Here is a 13,545-nt window from a genome sequence, read left to right as displayed (position 1 = left end):
GTCAGCACCCAAAACCCACCAGGCCTGGCTTCTCTGAAGTGGCAAATGTTGACATTCTTCCCCTAGTGGTGGCCTGATTGGCCCTGCAAGACCTCCCAAGCACCCAGACCTCCCCTGCCACCTGCTGCCCATCTCAGTTCAGAAGCCTAGGGGCTTTTTCTCTCAGAGGAGTTGATCATTGTTTTTCTCTTAAATCCAGAAATCACCACAAACTCGAGTCATCTTAGGTAACTTTAATGAAAGTGTCCACAGTACTTTTTCCCAGGGGGGTATATAGACAGCTGACCTCAAAACAGGATCACAGCTGCTCAGAGACCAACTACCCACCAAAGGAAGGCCGGGCTGCTGCCTGGAAGCTACGCTTGCTGTGCCCTGGACCCAGGGTGGTCACAAGGGCTCTGGGCCTTTGCCCAGAGCTGAGACCTGCTGACTCCAGAAGAATCACTATTTTCCCGGCCCTGTGAAGCTTTGTCAACTCACACACAGGCTGGCAATGCGTTAGATGGGAAAATGGAGGCAGCCTCAGTTCTAAAGCGATCACCATTACCACCACAGTGGCCTGGTAGTAGAGGAGCACTTTACAACTACAGAGTGGTCATTCCATTATGAAAGAGCACACGTCCCATATAAATAAAAGGCAAAATGAGGAGGGTGGGTGAGGAAATGGGAATTGGCACAGACGCTGAGATATTGCTTTCCAGTTTCAAGGCGATAGATGCAAATCAAGAGATACTAGAGGGAAGAGACATTAAGGGATGCGTTTGGCTTTTCTAAGCAAAGTGTTTCTCTTGAGGGGCTGGAGGGGCCTGAGACGGATGGAAATTGGTGCAGACATGAGCACAAGCAGTTTCTGTTCTCATCACCCAAGAGGGTGGCCCTGTGCTATAAAAGGAAAAAAGTATCTATACACTGTGCAATGGAGATTTGTCCTGGCCTTGTTTTTTACCTTTTGTCCCTGGCTGTCAAGGACCCTGCCATGTGCTATAGGCTTGGCAGAAGGTATACATCGCTGTCCGTCCCCTGATACAAAGGGTCATGGGAAATGTCCCAGCAGGTACTAGTATTCTCATGCCCCGCTTCCGTCCTCTGGTTAGTGGCATGCCCTCTTATGCAGAACCAGCACTGGAACTGTAGTTCAGTTCCTTCCTTCCATCCCCAACTCCCTCTTTTTACGAGTGATGTGCATATTTAAAATATTTGGTGGCATCCTCTCTTCTCTAAGCTGGGTGGCCAGGGAGGCACAGAGATCCTGGTCCCAGCCCGAGTGCAGGCAACGGGGGTGGGTGAACAGGACTATCCACTGTCAACATTGTGGTGGAAGCCCCTGCTTTCCCGTGCCTGGCTTTCCTAAACCCCTCAAGCTTCTCATTCTACAGAGAGGTCAGAACTGACTCCCACTACAAGCAGAGCTGGTGCTTAAGGGGAAGACAAATGCTGCCGGGACACAGACTGTCCAGAGTACATTCTCCTATTTTACTAGGTATCTGAATTTGTTAGGAAAAAAATTAGAAACTATGTATAAAACTTAAAAATATTCAAGTATCAAAAGGCTATTTCGGATCAAAGTTTTAAAACAAGCTGTCAGCACGCTGCCACCACAGAGAAGAAACTTGTACAAAAGTAAACTGAGTCTGTTCAGCTGAGAGCAAGGAAAGGAGGTGCTGGAGCAAGGAGGAGGGAAGGGAGGGAGCAGGCAGAGTGAGCAAAGAGAAATCAAGGCCTTCATAAGCCAAGAAGGACGGCCAAGAGCAGGCGGGCAGTTAGGATGGGTAGATGTGGTCACTCTCCCAGAAGAGAGCCAGCCTGGGTGTCTTTCCCCCTGGTGTCTGGTCCCTTTATACTTCTCTGCTGTAGACTACACTGTCTTCTGAGGAACATAAAAAGAAGAAAGCAAAGCAACAAGAAGGGGAAGCCAACCCATTTCTGCACAGAAATCCTAGAAAGAAAAAAGGAGCAAGCTGTGAATCAATGCTACACAGTGTTGACTTAGCTTCTCAAACCCTGTTAACGAATATAGTTGAATTTCTAAGTCAGGGAAATTGGAATGCCCCCTCCTACACAGGGACAGGGCTGTGGCCCCCAGAGTATGAAGCAGCAGCAGCATTTTATTCAAGACACAATAGTGAGGGAATTTGGTGGCGTTCCCATCTCTCCAGAGAGGTGCATCTTGACAAGTGATCCAGTAGAAATCTTTTAAACTCTGATAAATTAAGTTCATAAAAACCACTCTCTTCGCCTTCTCTCCCTGCAGCCAGGCCCTCCACACTAAGACATGCTGGCTTGGGGCACCCTCTGGTGGTGGCATGAAAAACCACAGTCTAAGGCCAGCTCAGGGCTTGCAGATCCACTTGGCTGGGATCTATCAGGGCCACTTGGCCTGCTTTGGGTACTTGTCTCTTGGCAGATGACCTGCTTTTGGAATGGCCCGCGGTTTGGTTCCCACTCTGCAGATGGCCTGTTTTGCCACAGGTTTCCAGGCTGTTCGGCTGGCCTCTTAAGGAGATGCTGCTTGGCCTTTAGACTTCGGTGGAGAACAGGATACTCTGTCTCTTGCTGTCAGGGGCAGGGATGGCCTCCAGCTGCAGGAAGTACAGCAACACTTGGACCTGTACAGGCAAAGAAGAATGAGGCAAATGGCTCAGAGGGGCACTCAGGGCTGCAAGGAGGAATGTAAGTTGGGTGTGGGATACTGTGGAAGCCCCTCATACTAAGAAGGGACGGGTTCCCAACAACATACAATTTGGGATTGCTTTAGGACTCAGGCTGGATGCATCTGAGGGACCAGCAGGTAGCTTGACCCCAAAAGTCCTGTAAAGTACAGAGGGACACACAGTAGCCCGGGGGTCCCCCCTGGCTCATAGCCACAGCTTCTGTACTCTGGAGGTGGGTCTGGCTGGCAGGACTCAATGGGGAGCAGGTAGAGGCCACCATTATGTCGAGGCAGGGTAGCATAGGGTAGTGGCAATATCTCATACCTGGGACATGACCTCCAGGGACCAGCTGTCGGTCATGGTGATGGGCTGGCTAGGGTTGGCAGGGAGCTTGCTCTCCTTCTCTGAGGGCCGCAGCAGTGTGGGGCCGAAGACTGTGGCAAGGTTGTGCAGGGACATCTTGTTCACGGTCTCCTTTTCAGCCACCCTGTCGAGAGCCAAAACAGAGTGTGCTCTTTTACATCCCCTTGGGAACAGAGCCTCAACCACTAAGGGGACTGAGGACCCCCATTAGAGTCCCCCCAGGGAATATAGTGGTTGTATCATCCCTTCCTGGCTTCTGCAGGCTCCAGAACATAGCACAATCTTGGTTGTGCTGAAAGCCACCCCACCCCACAGTCTGAGGGGCCCAAGACAGAGTGCTCAAGGCCAGCCTGTAGGCAAGCTGGGCCCACTCTGGGCTAAGGCCTGAGAGAAAGAGCAGGGGCAAATGCAGTGCTGGGTGTGGCTAAAATACTGTCTCCAGTCCCCAGAGGGGGAAGGGCCAATGAGTGGGGAGAAAAAGTTCCATTGACTTGAATATGTGGGGTCCTGGGGCTCTGGATCCCACAGAAGAGTCAGGGCTAACCTTTTCAGGTGATCCAGAAGAAAGAGGAAGGTCAGTAGGTTGGCTTCTGGGAGGGACAGCAGCAGGTTGAGCATGCAGCTCTCCTTTGCAACAGGGTCTGAAAGAGCTGCAGAAAGCAAAGAGGGCTAATCTCAATGGCTGTAACCATGGCTGTAGACCTCTATCTTGCGGGCGTGGGGAAAATGAATACAGCTCCCAGGGCTGTGTTGGAAGGTGCTGGGCCGTCTAGGCCTACCACTGCCCTTGCTTGCTCACACAGCACAGCCCGGGCTCATGCTGAGGACCCTGTGATGGGTGCCTGGGTGGCATGTGAACCACCCTGAAGGCCTGCCTCATTACCAATGGATCAAAAACACCCTTAGTACTAAGAGCAGAGGTATCATGATAGGAGCTGCTTAGGAATGGATCTGTGCTTGTGGCTGCCTTCTGCTGTTATCGGCTCCTAGGAGGAGCTGAAGTTAGGAGCCGAAGTACGGCAAGAGGCAGGCAGAGTGGAACAAGATGGAGATGGAACAAGCGCCACCTGCAGGCCACAGCGAACAGGCCAACTGGTCCAAGGGGGAGAGGAGGTTTCAGCTGCTTCATGTGCTAGCCCCCAGTTTGGTCAGCACCCTTCAGGTTGACTGAGGGTCAAAGCTAGGCTTGAACTTCTGCTTGCCTGGGCTAGGCCTTGGTCTGGGAGTAGGGTGTCCCTCTGCCTGGGAGCCACACTGCACCCAGCCTTGGCCTACAGAAAGGAGGGCTGCAGTCTTCAAGTCCTCACATGCGGGTATATCTGCAGTACACAGTCCAGGGGTGCAGCAGGCAGCCCTTGGGGGCTGAGGACTGGCAGAGCTGCCCTTGGAAGACGCGTGTTCTCATCCCCCACCTGTAGCTCACTAGAGGAGGGCTGCAATGTGGACCACGGTCAAGGGACATGGCTTTGGGTTTTCTTCTCATGAGTGGCAGTGGACAGGAGAGAAAGTGGGGAGATGTCCTTCACAAGGCTGGGTTTTCAATGCTCACCGATGCCCTCAGCAAAGTTGGGGTAGAACTCATCAGTGAAGAGGGGCTCTGGCAACTCCCGGAAGTAAAGCTTCAGTGTGCCGGCAATAGCATTCACATCCATCTCACTCATCATCACCGACACGTCCTTGTTATCTAGAAGGAACATGGGGATGAAGTCTGCGTGTGGACCCTGAGCTGAGGCTTCTGCTGGGCTATGAGGTCCTCACCATGCTAACTGCTGATACGTCACTCCCCTTCGAGCAGCTCAGCTTCCTGTTCCCAAGCACCCACGGATCTAAGTCTGGGCAGGACTGGGAAGGTGAGCTCATCCCCACACCTCTCCCTTGCTCAGCAAGCAACAGCCCTGAGATAGCACCTGCCAGAGGACGATGAGGCTAGTGTAGGACATGGCACTTAGGCAGGAAGTGGGCTGTCTGGCCTGTTACTAGAAATGCCTAGGTGCCGGCACCTTACTAATAGGAAGGCATTGGGATTATCTGAGTCATCTTAGTGTTGAAATTAGTGTTTTACTTTGGGCCTAGGTGGCCACCAATCCTCCAAGCCACAGGCCAGGCCCCCTCTGGTTGTCCAGGGGGACCTGATATGGGTCAAGGGCCCACCCAAGGGTGTTGGGCCCTTGAGAGCTCTGGGTCAGAGCAGGTAGTGCATGCCCTGCAGCAGTCTGCAAAGAGGAAGTCCTGGGTGAGCCCTGCTTCTACCCCCCAGCACTTCAAGGATGCTGGGCAAGGACCCTGTGGTACTGGAACAGCCCTCCTCTCTCCCAGAGTCAAGGGTAATAGAAAGGTAAATAAGCGACAGCACTGGCAGGAGCTGGGTCACACCTGTGCCCTTTGACCCTCCAGATCCTCACATGGGCCACAGTCACACTGCACTCTTCACCTGCAGGGCCTAGCAGGTCAAGTCCCATGAGAGCAGCCCTTGTTCTAGCCTGAAAAACACTGATGCTATTGAGATGGAGTCTATTCTGTTCAGGCTGGCTTTGAACTTCTGGACTCAAGTGATTCTCTTACCTTACCTCCCTGAGTAGCTGGAACTAAAGGCACAGATCACTGAGCCCAGTAATCACTTTCTTCTTTATTTATTTATTTGTCTGCTCTGTAACCCAGGCTGGACCTGAACTCCCTATGTAGTCCAGGCTAGCCTCCAACTCATGATTCTCCTGGTTTAGCCTCTCGAATACTGTGACTACAGGTGTGTACCACTTCACTCAGCTTTATCTTACATTTTTCAGTAATAAAACAATGGAAGAAAAAGTACCAAGAATGAGGTGACAGGCACAAGCTATACAGGGTGCTCTAGCAGTATGGATACCACTAGCCACACCTCCACCCCCCTGCTGCCCAGGTTAACACTCACTGACGTCAAAGGCAGCCTTCAGTGCCTGGATATCCGTGGCCACTCCAGACACACGGTAGATGCCCACCTCCTCCATGCCCCGGCGCTCAATCTCCTCCACACACTGGCGCACAATGTAGGGCACCTTGGACCTTTCTCTCCTGCAAGGAGAGAGATTTCTTTAGTGCCCTGTCACTCATCTACATGCTTGAAGATGGGCCTGAGGAAGGTGATGAAGGTGTCTGGGTTGGGGCTACACGCAGCCTCCTTCCTGCATGTTTTCCCTCTACCTGTCACATGCACTTCATAAGGGCTTTTCAAAGGGCTTGAAGCTGTTGAACCGTTAACAAGTTACATATACCTTTTGGGGGAAAGTCGGAGCCTTTTTTCCTCCTTGATGTTGGTGAATCCAGGGCCTGGCACAGGCTAGGTAATCACTCTATCTAGCCAGTACTATCCTTTTTTTTTTTTTTGGTCAGTTGTGGTACTTTAACTAAGAACCTAGGTGTTGTCCCTGAGCTTTTTTGCTCAAGGCTAGAACTTTACCACTTTAAGCCATAATGCTTACCGTTTTCTGGTAGTTAATTGGAGATAAGAGTCTCATAGACTTTCTTGCCAGCTGGCTTTGAACTGTAATCCTTAAATCTCAGCCTCCTGAGTAGTTAGGATTACAGGTGTGAGCCAGCAAGTACTATCATTGTAAGTGAAGCTGGCCACCGGAGTGCAGTTCAAAGATTCAAGGCCCTAATTGGGAGCCAGTGGCTCATGCCTATAATCCTAATTACTCAGGAAGCTAAGATCTTGAAGATCATGGTTGAAAGCCAGCTTGGACAGAAAAGACCATGAGACTCTTATTCTCAATCATTAAAACACATACACACACACACACACACACACACACACACACACACACACACACACACACACACGTACACGTACACACGAATACATGCACACAAACACAAAAGCTGGAAGTGAAGCTGTGGCTCAGGTGGTAGAGTGTTAGCCTTGGGTATAAACGCTCAGGGACAGTGCCGAGGCCAGGAGTTCAAGCCCCAGGACTGGCACAAAAACAAAAACAAAATGAACAAAAAAAACCAACAGGATCTCAAGCCTTGCATCAACAGGAGGCTATATGGTGTCCTGGAAAGCATTCTTAGGAGACTGGACTGGGTCTTGGTGTCATTACCAGATTGCTATGTGAAGTACAGTCTTTTACCCTCCAGGCTTTCTTGAGAGAATAAGCCCTGCATTCAGCAGGTATCCAACAAACATCTGCCAAATGGACAACTTTTCAGGGTTGTCCAAATATCTTGCCATTTTAATTGTGCTTGTTTCAAGTTGTAGCAACAGATGACTGCAGTATCTCCACGTAGGACTTCATCATGCTGTTTGGCTAGTTTGCTTTGCAAGTGGATTCAGGAGCCCAGAGAAGCTCTTTCCCAAACCCTTCATCACCAGGGGACTTATTTGGGAATGCTGAATCTCATGCTCAGAGCCTCCCAGAAGTAGTGAGGCAGGAGCACTGTTTGAACACACCAGGGCCTGGGAAAGGACTGACGCAGGCCATGGTGCAGATGACCGGTGAGAAGGTCAGGGGCCAGGTCTGATTCCATCCTGGGGAAGTGAGTGAAATCTGAGAGGAAGGGGCTTCTATCCCCGAGAACTGCTCTCAAACCAACAAACAGGACTCTCCTGGCAATGGTCTCATAACAAAAGGGCAGAGTTTCAATGATTCCACAGGAACCTGGGATCAGGGCAAATTTCAAGCAAGGGAAGCAAACTGCTTGGGCAGTTCCTGGAGTCAGACAGGAGCCAAGCTACCGCTGCCAAAGAATGGAGGCAAAAACATTCCAGAGATGGTTTTGCAATAAACACAGAAGGTAAATAAGTACACAGAGTGATCCCAGGGGCCCAGACAGATTTTCCATGCAGTGACCATGCAGACAGAGGAGAGAATCATGACTGCTGTCCCTCAGAAACACCTGCAGGCACAGACTTCTTGGTGCATGAGCCTTTTCCCCTCACCACTCACTTGGTGACAACAGCAATCTTGACTCCAAAGACCCCTGTCTGTTTGCGGGAAGGCATTCTCTTCAAGCTGAACTCACGGCTTGTGAACTTGACAGAGAGTTTAACTTCAATCTGCAGTGGGAACAAAAGACAGAGCCTCACCTTCAGGTCCTCACAGAATAAGGGTAAACAGGTCAAGGTCCCAGAGAGAGGTGAGGGAACTCCTTGGTCTAATCCAGTACAATAAAGAAATGATCAGGGTGGCCCAAAGACTGGCTCCTCCAGAACCTCTTCCCATGACCCCACTGCTTTTCTTTCTGTGTTAACAATTTAAAAACATAAGTAGATGGGGTCAGGGGTATAGCTCAGTGGTAGTGAGTTGGTGCAGTAGTAGTGATTTAGCCCAAGGCCCTGATTTAAATCTTCAGCACACAAAACAACAAAAGGTACAGAAAAAGGTAAGAGACTAATTTAACAGCCAAATATTATCAGACACTAATATTTTATCATATATGCCCAACCTTTTTTTTTTGTCGGTTGTGGGGCTTGAACTCTGGGCTTGGGCACTATCCTTCAGCTCTTCAGCTAAAGGTAGGTGAATGCTCTACTGCTTGAGCCACAGCACCACTTCCGGATTTCTAGTGGTTTCTTTCTTTTTTTTTGGGGGGGGGGGGGGTCCGGTCATGGGGCCTGAACTCGGCCTGGGTGCTGTCCCTCAGCTCTTCAGCTCAAGGCTAGCGCTCTACCACTTGAGCCACAGCACCACTTCTGGCTTTTTTCTTTTTGCTTATGTGGTGCTGAGGAATTGAACCCAGGGCCTCAGGCATGCAAGGCAAGCACTCTACCACTGAGCCACCTTTCCAGCCCTCTAGTGGTTTCTTGGAGATAAGAGTCTCACGGTCTTTCCTGCCTGGGCTGGCTTTGAACCAGGATTCTCAGATCTCAGCCTCCTGAGTAGCTAGGATTATAGGCATGAGCCACTGGCGCCCGGCTTATGCCCAGATTTTTAGGGTACATTTTTTTCTTTTTTTTGTGGGGGGGAATGGGGTGGGGCAGATACTGAAGGAATTTGAGCTCAGTACCCTGGACTTCCTAAAGAGGTGTTTTTACTATTCTGATTTTTTTTTTGGGGGGTCAGTCCTGGGGTTTGAACCCAAGGTCTAGGTGCTGTCCCTAAACCTCTTTGTGCTCTACCACTTGAGCAAAAACACCACTTCTGGATTTTTCTGAGTAGTTTATTGGAGATAAGTCTCACAGTCGGGCGCTGGTGGCTCATGCCTGTAACCCTAGCTATTCAGGAGGCTGAGATCTGAGGATTGCAGTTCAAGGCCAGCCCAGGCAGGAAAGCTTGTGAGACTCTTATCTCCAATTAGCCACCAGAAAACCAGAAGTGGCACTGTGGCTCAAGTAGAGCACTAGCCTTGAGCTAAAGAGCTGAAGGACAATGTTTAAGGCTGAGGACCCAGAGTTCAAGCCCCACTACTGACAAAAAACAAACAAACAAACAAACAAAAGAGTCTCATGGACTTTTCTGTCCAGGCTAGCTTCAAACCACGATCCTCAGATTTCAGCCTCCTGAGTAGCTAGGACTACAGGTATGAGCCACAGGCTAAACTATGCTGATTTTTACTAATTATGTTTGTTTGTTTCTTTTTGGGTGTGGTCGTGGGGCCTGAACTCTGAGCCTGGGCACTGACCCTCAGCTCTTCAGCTCAAGGCTAGCATTCTACCACTTGAGCCACAGCACCACTTCCGCTTTTTTCTTTTTGCTTATGTGGTGTTGAGGAATCGAACCCAGGGCCTCATGCATGCAAGGCAAGCACTCTACCACTGAGCCACCTTCCCAGCCCTTTACTAATTATTTTTAAGATAGGGTTTCACTTCCTGCCTTGAGTGTGATCTGCCTATGTTAGGCTTCCTGGTAGCTAAGTCCAGCTCTTAGTTAAGAGTGGTTTCATTGCCTTTTTTCTGCCCAGGCTGTTTTCAAATCATGATCCTGCCAATTTCAGCCTCTCAAGAAGCTAGGATTACAGGTCTCTACACTGGCGTCTGGCTGTTATTTTTTTAAGATATAGGTTGAGCATCTCTAATGCAAAAAGCTGGAACTATTTTTTTCTCCCCTAGGACTTGAACTCAAGAGCATGGGTGTTATCCCTGAGCTTTTTTGCCCAAGGCTATCACTTAAGTCACAATTTCTTGGATTTTCTTGTTTGGGCTGGTTTTGAACTGCAATTCTTACATTTTAACCTTCTAAGTAGCTAGGATTATAGATGTGAGCCACTGGTGCTGGCCAAAATACAGAAAACAAAAATTCCCTGAGACTTTTTGAGTACATGATGCCATAAGCAGAAAAGGTAAAGCCTAATTTCATGCTGGTGGGACAAAATGGACCAAATTACTTTCAAGGATTTTGTGTTTAGATTTGGGTCACATTGCCAAGAAAGCTAAATTATATACAGATATTCCAAAATCAGAATAAACACCTCTACAAACCCATGAAATCTATTTTGCTTAAGAGATATTTAACCTGTATAAAACCTGAAGACTAACCAAGGTTCTCAGTTTCTATGGAAAGATTCTAAGGGACCTGAGTTGAGGCTCCTGAGGTGATTTACTAAGATTTTTTTTTTTGTCTAGAATTAGTGTTTATTAGCAAAAAATTGTTTAGCATTATGCACATTTCATAAGATTTTGTCCCAGGATTTAGACTGTGATGGCAGTTCAGCCACCAAATGGAAGATTCCTTCCTGTGCATAATGCTTCTGCTCTGCAAGGAATGCTGCCTTCTCCAGCCATGTTTTCTCTCTTGACACTACTATCTTAGGCTGGTCTCCTTATATTTCAGAAGGAAGTAAGGCCTTTCTGTGGGAAGTAAGCACTAACAGAGTGCTGCAGGTACATACCCCATTCATGGCGATGACAGTCCGTTGCCAGTCTCTGTCCTGTAGGGCCTGGGGGTCCAGCTGAAACCAAAGAGGCAGGATAAATAAAGGCCCTTGGGTCTGTTCAGAGGTCCTGCCTGGAAGGGGCCTGCATCTGCTACTACTCCATGTCCTAATTCAGAAGTATAGTCCAACTGCAGGTAATACCTCTATCTAAAGGCCAAGAAGGGTTCAGAAAGGTGAGAAGGCTTGTTAGAAGACCCTAGATCCTTAGGACTCTGATGTTCCCAGATTTTGCTATCTGGATCTTAGCTCACAGCAGTGAGTATGTCAGCTCAGGCTCCTGCAATCTACTCCTTCATTTGTCCCCAATAGAGTCACATACCCACATCGTAAGTGCTGCAACATGCCTAGAAGAGGAGGAGCAGTTATAAAACCCATGTTCAGTAGCAACTTTCAGGGTGCGTGGTCTCCAAGAGTCATAGGGAATCTTGGAACTGGATACTGCTTCTTTGCTGTGCCATGGTTTGGCTTGTGGCAGGAAAAGCTTCCAGGCTAGGTTAATCCTATGGCTTACAGTCAAGGACCAAAGAAGTCTGAGCTTGACCCCATATTATGCTGTGGGTAAAGGGAGTGGAAAGGAAGCTCCCAATGCAGCCCCTCTAATATCAATACCCACAGAACATGTCCAATAGTTGGTGTGCAGGAACCTGTTATTGAATGTCACCTAAATAAACAGTCTTCACGGCATGACCGTCACATGCCTCTGTACTGCGTCCCTTTGGTGTAAGCAGCAGTTGTAGGATATGGACAAGACCACAGACTGGGCCAGGTGAGGAAAAGGATGTGTCTTGTTAAAAAACAAAAACAAAAACAAAAAACAAACAAACCTCTTAGGGCAACTGGTATGAAGCCAGGTTAGGGAGCCATTGTCCCACACCACAGCCTGGCACACACCACACACTGCCTTGTGTTTTCATCATTTGTTCCGATGGTGGTGTTATTTCTACTAGACAAGCCACATGAGGGCAGAGACCACAGCTCATGACTTCCGTGCATGCACGGGCACATCTGCATTCATACAACAGTGCTAAGCACAGATCTGGGTCTAGAGAGGTCTTCAGGAGAGACACCATATGTTTATCTGCTACAGGGAACATAAGGTCCAGCTACCTGGACCTTCTGCAGGTGATGCAGGTGGGAAACAGACTTCAGGAGTTACCACCGCATCCCAGCAGTGTGTGCCTGGGCCTCTCTCCCTGTATCTAGCAAACAGGCACAGAGGCTCATCACAGATACTCCTCAGATGTGAACTCTCCTTATTTTCTCTCCCAGATCCTACTAGTTAACATTTCCCAAGAGTCTGAAATGTACCACCAGAATGACACAGACAAGAAGGTGGCAGAAGATGCCTTTGAGGGGTATGGGATCATAGATTCTCCTCTATCTGTCCCCAGAAGGTTCCAAGGCCACTCTCTAGGATATGGGGACCCCTCCTTAGAGAGTCAGATCATCCAGAAAAAGAACTCTCTCAAGGGGCACTCCCCCCAAAAAGTGAACTGTAGGCCTCCAGGCGAGGAATAAGAGGATGGCACGATAGCCCATCCCACATCCCAGGTCCTGGCCCACACCAGACTAGGCACGAGTGGAGGAGATGAGGGGCATGGACTCACTGGCCCACACCCTCAACCCCTATCCACATGGCCTCCATCCTTCTTCAGTAGCAAGAAACCCAGAAGCAAAGCAGGACAAATCCTTTCCTTCTCCACTGAAAGGCAATAGTCATGAGGCCCCTCTCCCTCAAATACCCAGGACGCCAAAAGTCATCCACAAACCAGCTCAAGTCTGGGTAGGCGAATCAGACAACTGGGCGAAAGGGACCCTGCCCCTCCCAGCCCTCTTGCCAGCCCACCTTGCCCCTGCACACCAGGTCTCGGATGTAGGTCCACAGGGCAGTGCCTCGAGGACATAGATGCTTTTCAGTAGAGGCTACTCGGCTCCGGCCTGCCTGGCTGGGGTGGAAATACCGAAGGAAGCCCTGCATCGTGGTGGGGACAGATGGCGACTCTCGCATCCTCGCCTTGCCGCTCTGTCAGGTCCACAGGGCTGGGCAGGAGTACAGTGGCCAGCTCCCAGCCTTTGCTACCTTTTGAACAAGCTCTCAGGGAAGCTCCACCCCCACGGTCTGGCTAGCCAAGGTCAAAGTTTCCCATCACCCTCGCATTCCACTTTTTTTTTTTTGTCTGTATATGGGAAAAACACCCCCGCCCCCCATAGAAGCCTACTGGTTACGGGAATTCCAGTGTGTGTCTCCTCCTAAGTCCTAGCTTCCTTCTCAAGTGGCTGGTTTCCTGTGGTCCCAATTTGGAGACATTGACCAACATATGTGTGTAGTCAGTTCATTTTGGGCTGGGAGCAGCACTCTGGAGATTGCTTCAGGGCCTGCACCCCCACAAACAATAACTCCTATAATCACCCAGTACTTCCAATGGGCCCAGGGCAGAGAATGCCCTGCATGTGGTCCGTTCCCCTAAAGAAGCTGTCTTGACTCATGAGCAGCACTGCAGGACTCCAGCTACCATCCATTCCCAAGCCATGATGCCCAGCATCTGGGCCTCGTGTTGCCAGGCTGACTCCTCACAGGCCCCTATATGTGGCTTGCTGTGTTGCCCTCTTGGCATTCAGCATGAAAGCTCCAAAGATGCACTGGGATCCAGCAGGAAAGGCTAAAACTGGCTCTGCTCCAAAG

The 13,545-nt window shown here is 49.7% G+C and overlaps 1 protein-coding gene across 1 annotated transcript in view; it reads right to left on the bottom strand.

Annotated features, from left to right (window-relative positions):
• Positions 1 to 218: 218 nt before the first annotated feature.
• Positions 219 to 13,545, bottom strand: part of Bcr (BCR activator of RhoGEF and GTPase) — a 140,979-nt gene continuing 127,652 nt past the window's right edge. The window contains exons 17-23 of the mRNA XM_042666138.1: positions 10,818 to 10,877; positions 7,937 to 8,046; positions 5,923 to 6,062; positions 4,564 to 4,698; positions 3,559 to 3,664; positions 2,976 to 3,138; positions 219 to 2,606 (exon numbers count right to left, since the gene is read on the bottom strand). Of these exons, the coding sequence (XP_042522072.1) occupies positions 2,517 to 2,606; positions 2,976 to 3,138; positions 3,559 to 3,664; positions 4,564 to 4,698; positions 5,923 to 6,062; positions 7,937 to 8,046; positions 10,818 to 10,877 (804 nt within the window). The 3' untranslated portion in view covers positions 219 to 2,516. The remainder of the gene's footprint in view (positions 2,607 to 2,975; positions 3,139 to 3,558; positions 3,665 to 4,563; positions 4,699 to 5,922; positions 6,063 to 7,936; positions 8,047 to 10,817; positions 10,878 to 13,545) is intronic.

This window comes from Dipodomys spectabilis, unplaced genomic scaffold, assembly GCF_019054845.1.
Source record: "Dipodomys spectabilis isolate Male_0828 unplaced genomic scaffold, ASM1905484v1 ptg000363l, whole genome shotgun sequence".
Taxonomy (NCBI): domain Eukaryota; kingdom Metazoa; phylum Chordata; class Mammalia; order Rodentia; family Heteromyidae; genus Dipodomys; species Dipodomys spectabilis.
The sequence above is the reverse complement of the archived record's forward strand: the minus strand, read 5'-3'. Positions and strand labels throughout refer to the sequence as shown.